At 47.1% G+C, this 15,886-nt stretch overlaps 2 protein-coding genes across 2 annotated transcripts in view; both read right to left on the bottom strand.

Annotated features, from left to right (window-relative positions):
• ppih (peptidylprolyl isomerase H (cyclophilin H)) overlaps positions 1-9,063 on the bottom strand; it is a 56,834-nt gene extending 47,771 nt beyond the window's left edge. Inside the window, exon 1 of the mRNA XM_006641917.3 lies at positions 8,858-9,063. Coding sequence (XP_006641980.1) covers positions 8,858-8,923 — 66 coding nt within the window. The 5' untranslated portion in view covers positions 8,924-9,063. The remainder of the gene's footprint in view (positions 1-8,857) is intronic.
• A 1,255-nt stretch (positions 9,064-10,318) lies between these two features.
• taf10 (TAF10 RNA polymerase II, TATA box binding protein (TBP)-associated factor) lies at positions 10,319-15,607 on the bottom strand. Its single transcript, XM_015336888.2, has 5 exons — positions 15,149-15,607; positions 14,163-14,320; positions 13,964-14,028; positions 11,710-11,824; positions 10,319-10,664 (listed from the first exon to the last, which is right to left on the bottom strand). Exons 1-5 carry the CDS (start codon positions 15,345-15,347, stop codon positions 10,575-10,577), a joined length of 627 nt encoding a protein of 208 aa, XP_015192374.2. The 5' UTR covers positions 15,348-15,607; the 3' UTR covers positions 10,319-10,574.
• Positions 15,608-15,886: the final 279 nt, after the last annotated feature.

Raw genomic sequence — 15,886 nt, forward strand, 5'->3', positions numbered from 1 at the left:
AATCTTGTGAGGTCCCTAATGTGACAGAATACATGTAGTCCTTCTCCAGAATCTGAAGACCGCACCCTCAAAAGAAATACTCTTACAAAACCACATGCTCGAATTTTTATCAGATCTGAAAATCCAGTATAGTAGGTTTCAAAACCATCAGTCACTGAATAGGACAGACCACGCCCATAGCCTTACGTAGCTCTTAAAAGCTGCAGGCTGCGGGTTAGCGTGGCATTTGAGTTAATTCCTGGTTTATTCTGCCAGACTTGATAAACTAGTTCTGAAACAGGTGGTGATGAGCTCAAAGGGAAACGTGGTACTAAGACTCTTCTGCACTACCTGATAAAGCTACAGCATGCTGGCTCCACATAAAAGAATACTCAAATGCTCAGATATTATCAGACAATTCTCTAGATTTAAAATGGGATTATCTTTAATCCAATCTAAGGCAGCCCTCTTTATTTAAATTAATTAAAGTTGTTTATCTGGACGTTTGTCTTGATGATCTGAAGTCCCATTTCCCGAAAGTGAAGTCACAACGCCTGACATGTAAACTGAGCCGATCCTGAACAACGCCAGTGGTGATCAAACGCAACTGGCCCTCGGCTCTTTATCTGATCCCCACACGGCGTCAGGCATCTCTCAGGCCCAGAGCCAGCCAGTCAGCTAAACAGGAGGTCACTGACACTCTCCGAGGTGGGTGAACAAAACAATAACTCTCGTGTATTATCACACACACCGTCTTGAAGAAATAGTTCTCGAAGAACTGCTGTATCCCCATTTGACACCATATATAAATAAAAAATTATATATTTATCCCGCGCTGACTTACTCTCCCAGCCATGATCATTCCCCTTGCCTTCCATTCACAGGGATTCACACACTCCTACAAAATAATCCTTAAACCTGGCTCACACAGTCCCCCCAGCGCTCAACGATTCACACATCTCTTTCCATTGTCTCAATGTACAGATCGCTGCCTTCTCATACTGAATTTCACATCTCCGATTTCCATCTCTTTAGCCCCTGTGTCACCTCGTCTTACCTACCTCTCACATTCTTGATCTTTTGTCTTGGCTCCCACGCCTCTATACCTCACCTCTCTGCTCTGGTCGTCCCTCCTCTGAAGAAGCCAAACCATTTTTCTATTTTTTTTTTTTACACTTCCCAGGGTGGAATCAACCTCCGCTTGCTCCTCTGTTTGGATCAAGCTATTTTGTGATCCTCAGACACTGGCGGGGCGCGCACAGCGAGCGTGCTGCAATTGGCTCTCGACACACCTAGCAACAGATTGCTTTGGCAATGCAGAAGAACGACCGCTTTTTAAAACCATTTCCGACATTGCATTTGACAGACCGCCACACAGCACAGCTGGAGCAAGCGGTCCTATCACACCGTCTTCACAGAGAACTCGCATGAAAGGGAGGGAGTACAGTGCAGGAGCACGGTAGCTTGGGGTGAGAATCAGGAGAAAGCATGGTTGATGCATGATATACCAGAGGGGCAACGCACCGTCCAGCAACAGTGGCCTATAACAGAATGCTTTGGCGACCTGTACTATCGCCAGCAGCCATATCACCCTGCAGCTCACAGCTGGCAGCCCCACTACAGCTCAGCAGGCGTGAGCCTGGTCAGTACCTGGACGGGAGACCTCCTGGGAAAAACTAAGGTTGCTGCTGGAAGAGGTGTCAGTGGGGCCAGCAGGGGGCGCTCACCCTGCGGTCCACGTGAGTCCTAATCCTAATAGTGACGGGGACACTAGGCTGTAAACAGGCGCTGTCCTTCGGATGAGACGTAAAACCGAGGTCCTGACTCTCTGTGGTCATTAAAAATCCCAGGGTGTTTCTCGGAAAGAGTAGGGGTGTAACCCCGGTCTCCTGGCCAAATTTCCCATTGGCCCTTACCAATCATGGCCTCCTAATAATCCCCATCTCTGAACTGGCTTCATCACTCTGTGTGGTGAGCGTTCTGGCGCACTATGGCTGCCGTCGCATCATCCAGGTGGGGCTGCACACTGGTGGTGGTGGAGGGGATCCCCATTACTTGTAAAGCGCTTTGAGTGGAGTGTCCAGAAAAGCGCTATATAAGCGTAAACAAATATTATTATTATTATTATAAAAGTTGTGGGGTTCATCTGGCTGAACCCCGGATGCACTATGGAACCCCGAGCCCCCCTCCCACCCCAGCCCACGCCCTGCCCCCTCGAGGGCAGCCTGGTGTCTCGGGACATCACTCAGACTGACAGGGAGGGGATCCTGGTCTCTGCACAGCCATGGATGGCCATAATAATAATAATTAATAATAATTGCTTACACTTATATAGCGCTTTTTCTGGACACTCCACTCAAAGCGCTTTACAGGTAATGGGGATCCCCTCCACCACCACCAATGTGCAGCATCCACCTGGATGATGCGACGGCAGCCATAGTGCGCCAGAACGCTCACCACACATCAGCTCTCAGTGGGGAGGAGAGCAGAGTAATGAAGCCAATTCACAGAGGGGGATTGTTAGGAGGCCATGATTGATAAAGGCCGATGGGGAAATTTGGCCAGGATGCCGGGGTTACACCCCTACTCTTTTCGAGAAACACCCTGGGATTTTTAATGACCACAGAGAGTCAGGACCTCGGTTTTACGTCTCATCCGAAGGACGGCGCCTGTTTACAGTATAGTGTCCCCGTCACTACACTGGGGCATTAGGACCCACATGAGCAGCAGGGTGAGTGCCCCCTGCTGGCCCCACTAACGCCTCTTCCAGCAGCAGCCTTAGTTTTTCCCAGGAGGTCTCCCATCCAGGTACTGACCAGGCTCACACCTGCTTAGCTTCAGTGGGCTGCCAGTTGTGAGTTGCAGGGTGATATGGCTGCTGGCTGGGTGTGGGTGACCCTGTACCATAACACCCAGGGTGCAGGGTGAGAACCACACCAGGAGCCCAGTTCCTCTCACACGCTGGCATCTGCTCCTCTTCGCCCGCGGAGTGGCACGGCATCACAGTGAGCAACAACGAGCGCGTAAAGATGAGGGACCTCCTGGAAAATAAAACCGGTTCTTTTTCAGTTCCCTCCTTCCCCACCCAAATGCTCTGGTTCCTGAAAAAGGTTGCTGGCAATGTAAAGAGCACACTCTCCGAAGGGGAAAAAGCAGTTCTTGGAATCCCACAGTTCCTTGAATGCATGACGAAACAGCGGGACAGAACTGGAGCCCGCCGGTTCTTCACTTACTGCGGATAGGGCGTGCAGCAGTCCTGTGAGCATTTCAAGCACGGCCTGTCTTTGTGTCAGCTGTGAATAATAATACCCCCCTTGCGAATGGAACAAAAGCACTGAACGAGGCACATAAAAGCCGACAAACCCTCTTCGCGAGAGAGATCAAATCAGACTCAGATGGATATCAGCATCTGAGGAGCCCCCTAAACCTCATTTTCCAAAGAACCAGGTGAAACAGCATCTTCGAACATTTATTACTGATGCATTCACCTTTCAGCTGCACAAGAGAGTCTCACCTAGGCTTGTTCAACACCACAATTCACGAGACAGTCCCCAAAGACTCCCTCATAGAAGCAGGTCTGCTCATGACAACTAGCCGGTTGCTATGTGGACATTTCTCATGGGAAATGGGGTACTCTGAAAGGAACCAAGTCCTGTGAAACTCGTTTTTGTGTTCACTGTGCATTGGGCAAACACAGTTGTCACGACACGCACGGTCATTTCCAGTAAGACAGTGGTGAGCACGCTGGGGCCCTGGGTTCAAATCCTGACCTGGGGTGCTGTCTGTGTGGAGTTTGTATGTCCTCTCCCTGTTGGAGTAGGTTTCCTCCAGGGTGTGCTGGTTTCCTCCCCTTAATTGGCCCAGGTGTGAGCTGGTGTTGGTGTGTGTGCTCTGCAATGGGTTGGCGTCCCATTCAGGGTGTATCCTGCTTTGAGCCCACGGCTTGCTGGGATAGACACCCGCTCCCCCACAGCCCTGAATCGGATGAAGTCGTTAGAAAATGGATGGGTGTCTCCTGTAAGATCTAGGAATCCAACCAGGAGAGATGCAAACGGAGGAGAAAACAGTCCCTTCCTGATGTTCTGTACTGTCCTGGGCAGGAAGATGTTTGTGTAGCGTGCAGCAGTCTTGAATAAATAAGGTAAAACAGGAGCAAACGTAAAGCCTTTGCACACGTTATGCCACACCAGCACATTGAGACTGAAACCATCATACTCAGACACGATTAACAGGAGAACGCCGGCACACCCCGTGACTCCATTCCACAGCTCGGTAATCGTGGCTAGTGAGCAGGTTAACCATTTTTCTGACAGTGCCGGGCGTGCACTGACCTGCGCTGCTCTGCTCCTCTCCCATTTCCTCCAGCCCCTGCCCGGCCCCCCTCCAGCACAGCCCACGCCCAGCCTCCACCCAGCTATAGATATACTCCTCTAAGCACATGCTAACAGTTTTCAGACTGTGTCATTGAACTCACACTGGCCTCTCTGACATCAGGTACAATCCGTTATACCGAAGATGGTAATTTAATCCCGTTTCATTAGATCTTTGAGAAATCGCTGAAATGTGTACTGAATCTTTTTTAGATCAGAAAAACATCCACCCATCCACTTTCTAACAGCTCTATCCAATTCAGGGTTAGGGAGGGGAGCCGGAGCCTATCCCAGCAAGCAACAGGCACAAGGCAGGATACACCCTGGACAGGACACCAGTCCATCACAGGGCAGACAGACACAGACACAACCCAACCAGGGCCAGTTTCCCCCAAAAGTTAAATAACCTACCAGTATGGCTCTGGGCTGCGGGAGGAAACCGGAGCACCTGGAGGAAACCCACACAAACTTGGGGAGAACATACAGACTCCACACAGACAGCACCCCGGGTCCAGAATTGAACCCAGGGCTTCAGCACTGCGAGACAGCAATGCTGAACACTGCACCACCCTGGTCCCCAGCAGAAAATGTTTTTAAACCTATATATATATATGTGTTTTAGGCATAGTAATGCACTTCCGGGGTGAACGAAGGAAACAGCCACTCCATAATGTGGTGACGGATGTTAATTATGACCTAAAAGTGATGGGGTGATGGGGTCGCGTGAGCCCAGGGAGGGACCCCAGTGTGCTGCTGCTCTTCATTCCAGCTCAGCTCCTGCGCTATCGGTTGAATCGATCTGCGGTTGGGTCAGCACTGTTTACAGCTCTGAAGAGGGGGGTAGCACTACTAGCAGCTGTGGAGCAGCATCTCGGTTTCCCCACCCACAGTCCTTCAGGTGTGCGGGATACAAGCACAGGAACCTCTGTGGGCACAGGGCCATTCCCACCCATCTCTCATTAAGAGCTGTTTAGACATGAACAAGGCAGGATGTAAGGGCAGGATGAGCAGTGAAGCAACACTCCTTCCACCACATGTATAAAATCAAAGTCTGAAACAGGAGAAAAATGAAGCACCAAGTACAACTAAAGGCCTAAATTAATAAGCCACTAAGAGCATAGCTGGGGGCAAGTACAGACAATCATATCACCTTGACACAAAAGCTTTTAAGATCCACTCAGCTCAATTAAAAGGTATATTTTGCTCTATACGCCATTATCCATTGGCTTCCTGAATTACTACTAATACTGTATCTTCAGTGCATTAAGGAGACAACTCTCAACAGTAAACAAAATAAACAATATGGCTATCTATACCCAACCAAGCCAAATGTTAATATCAGTAGGGTTGGGTAGTGCCTCTGGACAACGTACCGCGGTATACCACAAACTATTTTGCATGTTTATATATGGAGACTCTCTCATAGTTTGATTTCAGGATTAGTAAAGCATACCGAGCCGTATACCAAATAAAACAATGAAAATGATGTTGTTTTATTGGAACCAAAGAACTAGAAATGACACTGAACAGTGTTACAGAACCATTTAACAGCATGCAGAGTTTTGTCAATCATTAAATGATGACATCTTTTTTCACAAGGTATTGGAGGTTGCTTTTGCTTAGCAAGCTAACAACGTAAAATTCAAAATATGACAGGTGCTTGTAAGTTGTAACAACTTTTCCTTACAATGAGTAAAGCTGACATTCCTAACCTTATGAACCATGTTTAGCATGTTCGGCTGCCCTTGACTGTTTCATCTAAAACGACAAAGAACCTTCAATACATGATCAAAATACTTGTTGAGACAAGACATTTTAATGGAATTAAACAGCTTAAGACAATCTTACTTGCAAAAAAGAAAACAAATCAAAGCATGTCTAATGGTTGTAATGGAATTAAAATTATGATCAAGACTAGACTTCCTTCCGGACTCGAGTTACAGTAGAATCAGAAAAACTAGAACACACAGCACATGTTCAATGGGCCATTGGAAAGGCCAGTATCAATGAAAGTCAAGGTTGTTCTGAACCAATCAGCTGCAATTATTTTCACATGATTTCCAAAATCACATCATATTTCTAAACTTACTAGCCAATGATGCAGGGAAATACCTCACCTTTTTAAAGTCAAGGACATTTTTATCGCAGTCATTCTGTTCTCTGAATCAAATTTGATTTGATGAATGTGAACAGATGAATATCTTTGTTAAAATCAGAAATCGCAGGAAATCACAAGCCTGAAATGACTTATGCTGACAGGAAAATGCTGTCACAACAAAACAAGATAATGTACTGGTTGTGCATAAAAGTAAATACAAATGAAGACACTGTAAAAAAAAAAATCAGGTTTTAAAAAACTCTCACATCAACAGGCTGCGGCTTGCAATTCTATTCTTGAAAAAAAGTGAATCTGATCTTTTTTTTTTTCTGGAGAACTGTGCTGTCACTCTCCATACTTCAGTACCATACGGGATATTCCGATTTTCCAGTTAGAAATTCCTAGTGCTGGCGGTGTAGTTTGTGGAGAGCGAGGTGTTGTGCCTTCCGACCACTTGTTTATAACATGAGAGCGGAAAGGCGGCCCAGCGCCACCTTGTGGGCAAATATGAAATAACTCAAGTCGACTCTAGTCTTGGCTTGTTTGGAAACTCTTGGAATTTAAGACGGAAAACATGCACTGGGGGCAATTAATCACTTCCTAACTTTTTTACTACATAGCAGCCATAGTGCGCCAGAACGCTCACCACACATCAGCTCTCAGTGGGGAGGAGAGCAGAGTGATGAAGCCAGTTCAGAGATGGGGATTATTAGGAGGCCATGATTGGTAAGGGGCAATGGGAAAATTGGTTACACTCCTACTCTTTTTGAGAAACGTCCTGGGATTTTAAATGACCACAGAGAGTCAGGACCTCCGTTTTACGTCTCACCCGAAGGACGGCACCTGTTTACAGTATAGTGTCCCCGTCACTATACTGGGGCATTAGGACCCACACAGACCACAGGGTGAGCGTCCCCTGGTGGCCCCAGTAACAACTCTTCCAGCAGCAACCTTAGTTTTTCCCAGGTCTCCCATCCAGGTACTGACCAGGCTGCCAGTTGTGAGTTGCAGGGTGATATGGCTGAGTTGCTGGTGATATGCAGTACTGGCCAACTCTTAAATACTGCAGAACTATGCTTACACTGTTGGGCAGCAGTCTGACTAGCAGTGAGTCCTGTGGGTTCAAAAGGTACTGCTGTTACACCTTTGAGCGAGGCACATCTCTGTCTCGTCGAGTGTTGCAGGAGAAGATGCTGCCACATTGTAACCAAGCACAAAGTCACAGTGGAGGACAGCAACTGCGTGAATAAAAAGGCAACAGAAAACCTGGCAACACTAACTTTATTCTACAAGGTAAGTTCGGGTGCACAGACATACAGTAAGGGACAACATCAGCTCCAGCACTGGCATAAGGCTTCAGCATAGAGCCCTGAAAACAGATCAACATGATAACAACCTGGTGATGTGACGGCACAATACTACCACTGGGGTTATCAATGCCAACACTTCCTGTGATGAAACCGTAAGCATACTGCTCCCACTATAACTACTATTAAAGCCATTTACAGTAACTGATAGTAATTCGTAATTTATTACTAATTCCCTCATTGAAATGTGTCTCCATTGTGTTGTGTGCCCACGCAGCGCAGCACAGCACCTCTGTAGGCAGAGCTACGAAACCTGCCATAAATCCATTCGTTTTCCTAACAATTTTTTTTTTTAACCAAAGTTCAGATAGCTGGAGTCTACCATGGCAACCAACAGGCACAAGGCAGGATACGCCCTGGACAGGACGCCAGTCCACTGCAGAGCAGACAGGCGGACACACTCACACCATAGTTTTCACCAGTGTTCTCCAGAAGGATGTTTTTGGACTGTGGGAGGAGACTGGAGCCACCTTCAGCCTAAACCCACGCGAACACGGGGAGAACATCACCCCTGGCCCGGAACTGAACCCCAACGCTGCGAGGAAGTGATGCTGACCACTGCCCCGCTTCCCGCAAATTCAACAGTTGGCTGAATGATACTACAGAATGGCATCGCCTGGTTCCAAAAACTTCACAATCTGGACTCTCCGAACCATAACGCGTTATCATTATATTGCAGGCAGCATGTTATCATATTTCTTGACAAAATAATGGAGATCTCCTCTATCACCATGTTGCCTTCTTTTCGAAAGTAAGAGTTTGTTTTTGTCTTCTGAGATTTGATATTAAAGCACGAGGTCATGTGTATCACACTCGAAGACAACTTTTTAAAAACGCTCCTAACAACACTGACACGAAGAAAACTGAATAACGTCACTATGAAGGACAAGCATGTTGACTCAAATGTAACGCGTCGTTAAAAAAAATGCATTTTGTTATCACGGCAATTAAAACGAAAAAACATCTTAAAGTCTGTGCAGAATGATCAAAGAATGAACGATGGACGATTGCACGCGAGTAAATATTTCATCATTTTCACTCACCTGTCCGCCTATAGTGACGTCGAAGAACACAATTGGGTTGCTGGGATTCGAAGGCTGCACGTTCATTGTGGATTTACTTTCTTAAAACGACTATTTTGGCGCAGTTTTGGTATTTAAAATAAAACTTAATTCAAACCTCCCTATTGCCGTGCTTGTTTCAAATGAAAGTACTTCACTAGTACGGCAGCCGGGAAGGGTCAATCGCCTACGGGTAACGATAACGGACAAAATGCCTGTTTGACTAATGCGCAAACTTTCCCTCTCGTTTTGGCTTGGTTTAGCGAAATACTTCGAGTTATCACACCCTCGACATTTTTAAGTGAATACAAAACTGAACTTTTGTTACAAAGAAAATTTAACACAAAACAGTTGTTTAAAAAATACCACAAATTACATTCCATAAGAGGTTCTGGAGGGTTAGGATGTTACAAAGGTTTTAGAATAAGAATAATTCTTTAAATGTAGTTCAGGTGGGTAGCTGCGTCAGCATGCGTAGGCTGCAAAGGAACAAGTAATAGGTTTATTCCATGCTGAAAAAAAGAAGAGAACACAACGTTTCAGCCGTGGAGCCTTCTTCAGGTGTGATATTTAAATGTATACAGCACTTTTCTGGACACTCCACTCTTAGTGCTTTACAGGTAATGGGATTCTCCTCCAGCCCCACCTGGATGATGCAACAGCAGCCATACTGCGCCTGAATGCTCACCACACACCAGCTATTAGCGGGGAGGAGAACAGAGTGATGAAGCTAGTTCAGAGATGGGGATTATTAGGAGGCCATGATTGGTAAGGGCCAGGGGAAAGTTTGACCAGGACACCAGGGTAACACCCCTACTCTTTTCGAGAAACGCCCTGAGATTTTTAATGACCACAGAGAGTCAGGACCTCGGTTTTACGTCTCAGCCAAAGATGGCTCTTTTTTACAGTCTAGTGTCCCCGTCACTATACTGGGGCATTAGGACCCACACAGACCGCAGGGTGGGCACCCCCTGCTGGCCCCACTAACACCTCTTCCAGCAGCAGCCTCAGCTTTCCCAGGAGGTCTCCCATCCAGCTACTGGCCAGGCTCACACCTGCTGAGCTTCAGTGGGGCTGCCAGCTGTGAGTTGCAGGGTGATAAATCCAGGTGTGGACTTAATCTCCCAGCCACAAATTTAGAGATTGTGGACAAAATTGCATCCAAGACTGCAGCATAGCCCGGAGAGCTGCCTTTTCCTAACACATCATTCCGTTATAATTTAAACAAGCAAGTTCCCGTTTTCTCCTTCTTAAATGACTTTTTTTCAGGACATGAAATAGTTATTGCTTCAGTGTTTTCCAGAAAGCCAGGAAACACTGGCATTCATCCTCCTTGCTGCACAGACCACCAAAAAGGACGTGTGCACTGAAAATGAAAAGGACACATACTGTTGTTCTGAATCTCTTCATTTCAGAGATGGACAGCGCACTGAAAGAAGAAGAGGCTCTTAAAAAACTTTATTCTTTTGCATCGACCCAGGATACCACCAAACCCTTTTATACGACTGACAAACACAGCACACCTAAAGTTAGGCACAGTATGCAACAAAAGGAATTCTACACAGATGTCACAGGAGAAACCAGCACTGGGACGGGGAAGTTGAGTGGGAAGAGACGACTGCGAGGACATTGCGGGTGTGTGACGGACGAGGAGAGCCATCTCTGTTCCTGCCAGCCAGTCCCCCTCAACGACAGTCTTTCATGTGAAATAATGAGGCTTCTTCACATTGATCCCGTACTCCGAGAGAGCCGGGGCTAGGTCTTCCATCGTCAGGGTGTACTTCTTGTCCTGCGACAATCAAACCCCAAAACAGTCAGTCAGCGCACTGGAAAAAATTCAGCGTCTGCAGGATATGCTGATGAGCACCGTGAGTCCAGGCAAAGGGGTGGACATGACACTGGCTGAGCAGACCTATGCTGAAAGCTGCATGTCTGTGAATTAATTACCACCTATAGGAATAGCTTAGAACAACAGGTGCACCTGGTAGGGGAGAGAAAGTTTGATTGCTAAAGGCTGTGGGGAGGCACAGTGGAGCAGTGGTCAGCATTGCTGCCTTGCAGCGCTGGGGCCCTGGGATCTATTTCTGACCTGGGGTGCTGTCTGTGTGGAGTTTGTATGTTCTCCCTGCATTCACATGGGTTTTCCTTCCACTGTCCAAAAACATACTGGTAGGTCAATTGGCTTTTGGGAAAATCCCCCTTAGGAATGAGGGTGTGTGCGTCTGTATCTGTGTCTGTCTGCCCAGCGATTGGACTGGCGTCCCGTCCAGGGTGTACCCTGCCCTTTGCTTGCTGGGATAGGCTCCGGCTCCCCCGCAAAAATACTTCTGAATTAGTAGAAGCAGTTATAAAGTGGGTGAATGGATGGCTCACTTGTTTTCGATCTATGTAATAATCTGGAAGAAACTGACAACCGAGAGGAACACATACATTTTTCTCCGTCAAAACTTTGCTGTAGCTCATGTAAGTACATACAATGAGAATTGTTTCTTGCTGAAAGCTTTTACATTTTTTGCTGTGTTATTATACCCTCTCAAATTTGGCTAGCGAGGACTGCCTATCACACCTCCAAAGACACAAATGAACAGGATCTATGCACACAACTGCCTGTCATCGTTATCATTCAACACACTGCAAGGAATCAGACCTGCCTCAGGTAGCCAGTAGCAGTCAGTGTAGCATGTCAAGCTTATCAAAGCCCAGAATGACTTTAACCCAATCAACTGCAGAGGCACTATAACCCAGGTTCGAACCGGTGATATCGGAGTGATCAGTCCTCTGGCTGATCGAGACTCTTTAATGGTGGAGCCACTGGAGTGCCCAGGTTTCCTTACCTTGGTTTTGTTCCTAGAGCTGCCCGACGCTGTGCCCTTCATTTTGCAGTGCTGCAGGGCGTCATTGGCAATATCTGAGATGAACTTCTGAGCCGCCAGAGAGATCAGACGGATTCTGAAGTGAGAGCAATAATCCTTCTTTAGCTACCGACAGTGTATGTATCAATCATACGTGAGTATGACATACAGTGTATGACTCATGACTGCACTGCTCAGCACAGTACAAACTACATCATCACGTTTCCCGACAGTGGTGGGCCTCATCAGTAACAACGATGAGGCACCATACAGAGAGGAGGTGGAGCAACTAGCGGACTGGTGCTTAAACAACAATCCGTCTCTGAATGTCGATAAGACACAAGAGATGATAATTGACTTCAGGAGGACCTGCGCTGATCACTTCCCAATGCACATCAACGGCTCCCCTGTGGAGACAGCTAGAAGTGCTAAGTTTCCTGGTGTGCATATTTCAAATGACCTCACTTGGAGCATCAACACCACCTCCCAAGCTAAAAAAGCACAACAACGTCTCCACTTCCTGCGGTGACGGAGAAGGGCAAACCTTCCTCCCCCCCACACCCCCATACTATCCACATTCTATAGAGGCTCCATCGAGAGCATCTTGACAAACTGCATCATTGTTTGGTTTGGGAATGGTAAGGTCTCAGTTGCAGGTCCCTGTAACGAATTGTCAATACAGCAGGAAACATCATTGGAGCCTCCCTTCCGTCCATTCAGGACATCTTCCACAAACGCTGCACACACAGAACCTCTGGAATCGTGGTCGACCCCTCCCACCCCTCCTGCAACCTCTTTGCTCTCTTACCATCTGGTTAAAGGTATGGCAGTATACGAGCCAGCTCCACCAGACTCCATGACAGCTTTTTTCCCGCAGGTTGTCAGGCTCCTCAACACCCTGGTACCTACTGCACCTACTCCAAATCTGGAAACCTAGTTCTCTTTGCCTAATGTCAGGCACACTGTCTGATGTATTCTTTACACAATTCTTTGCAAAATCCTGTAAAGTAAATTGCACTCTGCACATTGCACTTCATGTACCCTGTCAGAAATGTCTATGTCTACACTGTCTGTAGCACTGGCTTGTCAGTGTCTTGTAATTAATAATTGCTTACACATATATAGCGCTTTTCTGGACACTCCACTCAAAGCGCTTTACAGGTAATGGGGACTCCCCTCCACCACCACCAATGTGCAGCATCCACCTGGATGATGCTCAATACTCTCACCACACATCAGCTATCAGTGGGGAGGAGAGCAGAGTGATGAAGCTAATCCATAGATGGGGATTATTAGGAGGCCATGATTGGTAAGGGACAATAAGAAACTTGCCCAGGGTGCCAGGGTTACACCCCTACTCTTTTCTAGAAAAGCCCTGGACTTTTTAATGGCCACAGAGAGTCAGGATCTCAGTTTTATGTCTCATCCAAAGGACGGTGCCCTTTTGCAGTCTCGTGTCCCTGTCACTATACTGGGGCATTAGAACCCACACAGACTGCAGGGTGAGCGCCCCCTGCTGGCCCCACTGACACCTCTTCCAGCAGCAACCTTAGTTTTTCCCAGCAGGTCTCCCATCCAGGTACTGACCAGGCTCACACCTGCTGAGCTCCAGTGGGGTGTCAGCTGTGAGCTGCAGGGCTGCTGGCAACATTCAGTCAAGAAAAATGCACAAGGGGGTAAGACACACTAGAAAGGAAGTTTGGATAGTTTGTCTTTTTGAGTGAACCACATGATTTCAATTTGTCCCTCACATTCTCCAAATACATCAAATTATTTATAACACAAGTATACTCTTCACATTATTCCTTTGCGTAATTCTGTTAAAGGAATTCTATTTCCACCACGTACTGGAATGAACTATTGCCTCGTGTTAATGCTAGGTTAACAGCATTAACATGTAAATGTCTAACATCCATGTAAATGCACTCTACTTTGCATTGCACTCATTCATTTCTCATTATTTCTTACTATTAAAACTGCCTTTAATATTCGAGGCATAAAATATAATTTAACAACAATACTGTACAGAGATTTATAGTAACACAAATTAAAAAGAATGAAATTTACCAAAACTACAACAAAAAACATTTAGAAACTTGTATACAAAAGATACAACTTACAATTCATGTTAATAAAAAAAACTTTGCACAGCACATACTGGAATATTAAAATTTGCCTTCTAGTAACTGCAGTACAGGATGGCTGGGCCATAGCAGATAGTGAAGTTAACACTTACATGCGGGGATCAGAGGCTTCGAACCCAGCCCGGTTGAGATAGTATCCGGTCACTGCGTCGGGGATCTGCAGGTCAAAGACAGGCCATCAGCTACAGTCTGGCGAGGCCCAGGCGTGTGTCTCTGTGAGTGTGTGTGTGACTCTGTCTCTGTCTGCGTGTCTGTGTGTTGTAGCCTAAAGCCCCGAGCTGCCCCAGGTACCGTGGGAGTGTAGTCTTCCAGCTGCATGAGGAAGTCGGCCAGAGGCATGCTGGACAGGACAGGCTTGACGTCTCCGTTGGCAATGCCAGGCGGCACGTACACCCCGTTAGACACCAAGGTCTCCGAGGGAGGGGGGACCGAGGCAGACGACAGCGGAGCTACATCAAAACGCAACAAAATCAAGATTAACGGGTGAGCTGACATCATTTTGATCACTCTGCTATTTTACATCACATAAGTGTAAATGAGTATGATTCTCTGCTCCTGGTATCCTGGGAAGGATGTTTGTGTTGCACAGGGCTTTGGAGTACTGTGCATCCTGATTTTGCTTCCTCCTCTTTAATCATCTTGGAGAGGTCTTGCTTGAACATTGTTACAAAAGTATGAAGATGTCAAATTCACACAGGATTTGTCATACAGGATCAGCGACAGAGCTATAGTGATTAACCAGAAACAGGGGGTTTAAAACAAGCCTATATGAAATTGAGAAATTCGGGAAGTATGAAGGAACAGCAGTAAAAGACTCTTTATTCCGCCCCAGTGGTCTTCTTACCCTTTGTGGCAATTTAACCACAAACTACAACCCATTTGTACAGCGTACAAATACAGAGTATTTAACCTGGTTTATGAACTATACTGTACTACTGCGGCTCTAATTTATCCCACCGACTTTTTTCCCCAAGAATCTTTTTTATTATTGGAAAAACCTATGAAGAACCGTCCAGTTATACAACTGTTAAGTTTGTTTTTTGACAGGCAGGAAGAGCGCATTAGTCGCTCGTCTCCTCCTCACGGGTGTATAGACCGCATATGGAGTTCTGTATAAATGATTCGCCAGCTAGCCAAACGACAAACAGTTTAACAAAACGCCCAAAGCCTGACCCCAAGCACACGGATCCACGGCAGCGGGCTGGGGACCGGGCTAGAGATACCCCGTGAACTGCGGCGTGTCCCGCCGGGGCAGCACGAACGGAAGACGGGCTCACCGCTGGTGGGAGCCGCGGAGGCGACGCTGTTGGCGCTGCCGGCGGTGTTGCTGCTGGTTGCTACGCTGTTGCCGCTGCTGCTGTTGTTGTTGCTGCTGCTGATGCTGCTGATGCTGCTGCTGTTGTTGCTGTTGCTTGTCGTGGAAGAGTTTGACAACGCGCCTCCAGCCGCCACGGGCTGCGGGGTATCGACGTTCATCGTTGTCGAGTACCAAAAAAAAAAATCTTGAACGTTGAACAGCGAACGGATATAACAGTCTTCGAGAAGCAGAGATTTGACGTTTGAAATAAGCCCCCCCAAAAAAGATAATGCAATTTAACGCGACGATTCCCAAAACACACACACACAAACACAAAATCCACGCATGTAGCGTATGTCAGCAGCTGGACTTTTTCAGCAACATTCACCACTTCCCAAACAAGCCCAGCTTCCGTGTGCCGTTTGAGTCAAGTCCGGACTACAACTCGTGCCCACGCAATGCGTTCCGCCTCGCTAGCACCCGCTGTTCAAGGAGACGCCAGCTGCGGGTCCTGTCTGGAAAAGTGATTCTGGCAAGTGGCATGTCCTGGGAATTCCAATCTTGAACTACCTGGAAATGTTGCTGATCCTCGGCTGCTCCAGGGTGCTCTCCTAAGGACTGGTTGCAGAGATCTTGTGAGCCAGCAGCCATATCACCCAGCAGGCATGAGCCTGGATGGGAGACCTAATGCCCCAGCATAATGATGGCATAGTGACTA

This window comes from Lepisosteus oculatus, chromosome 25 (genome assembly GCF_040954835.1).
Source record: "Lepisosteus oculatus isolate fLepOcu1 chromosome 25, fLepOcu1.hap2, whole genome shotgun sequence".
In the NCBI taxonomy this organism is placed as follows: domain Eukaryota; kingdom Metazoa; phylum Chordata; class Actinopteri; order Semionotiformes; family Lepisosteidae; genus Lepisosteus; species Lepisosteus oculatus.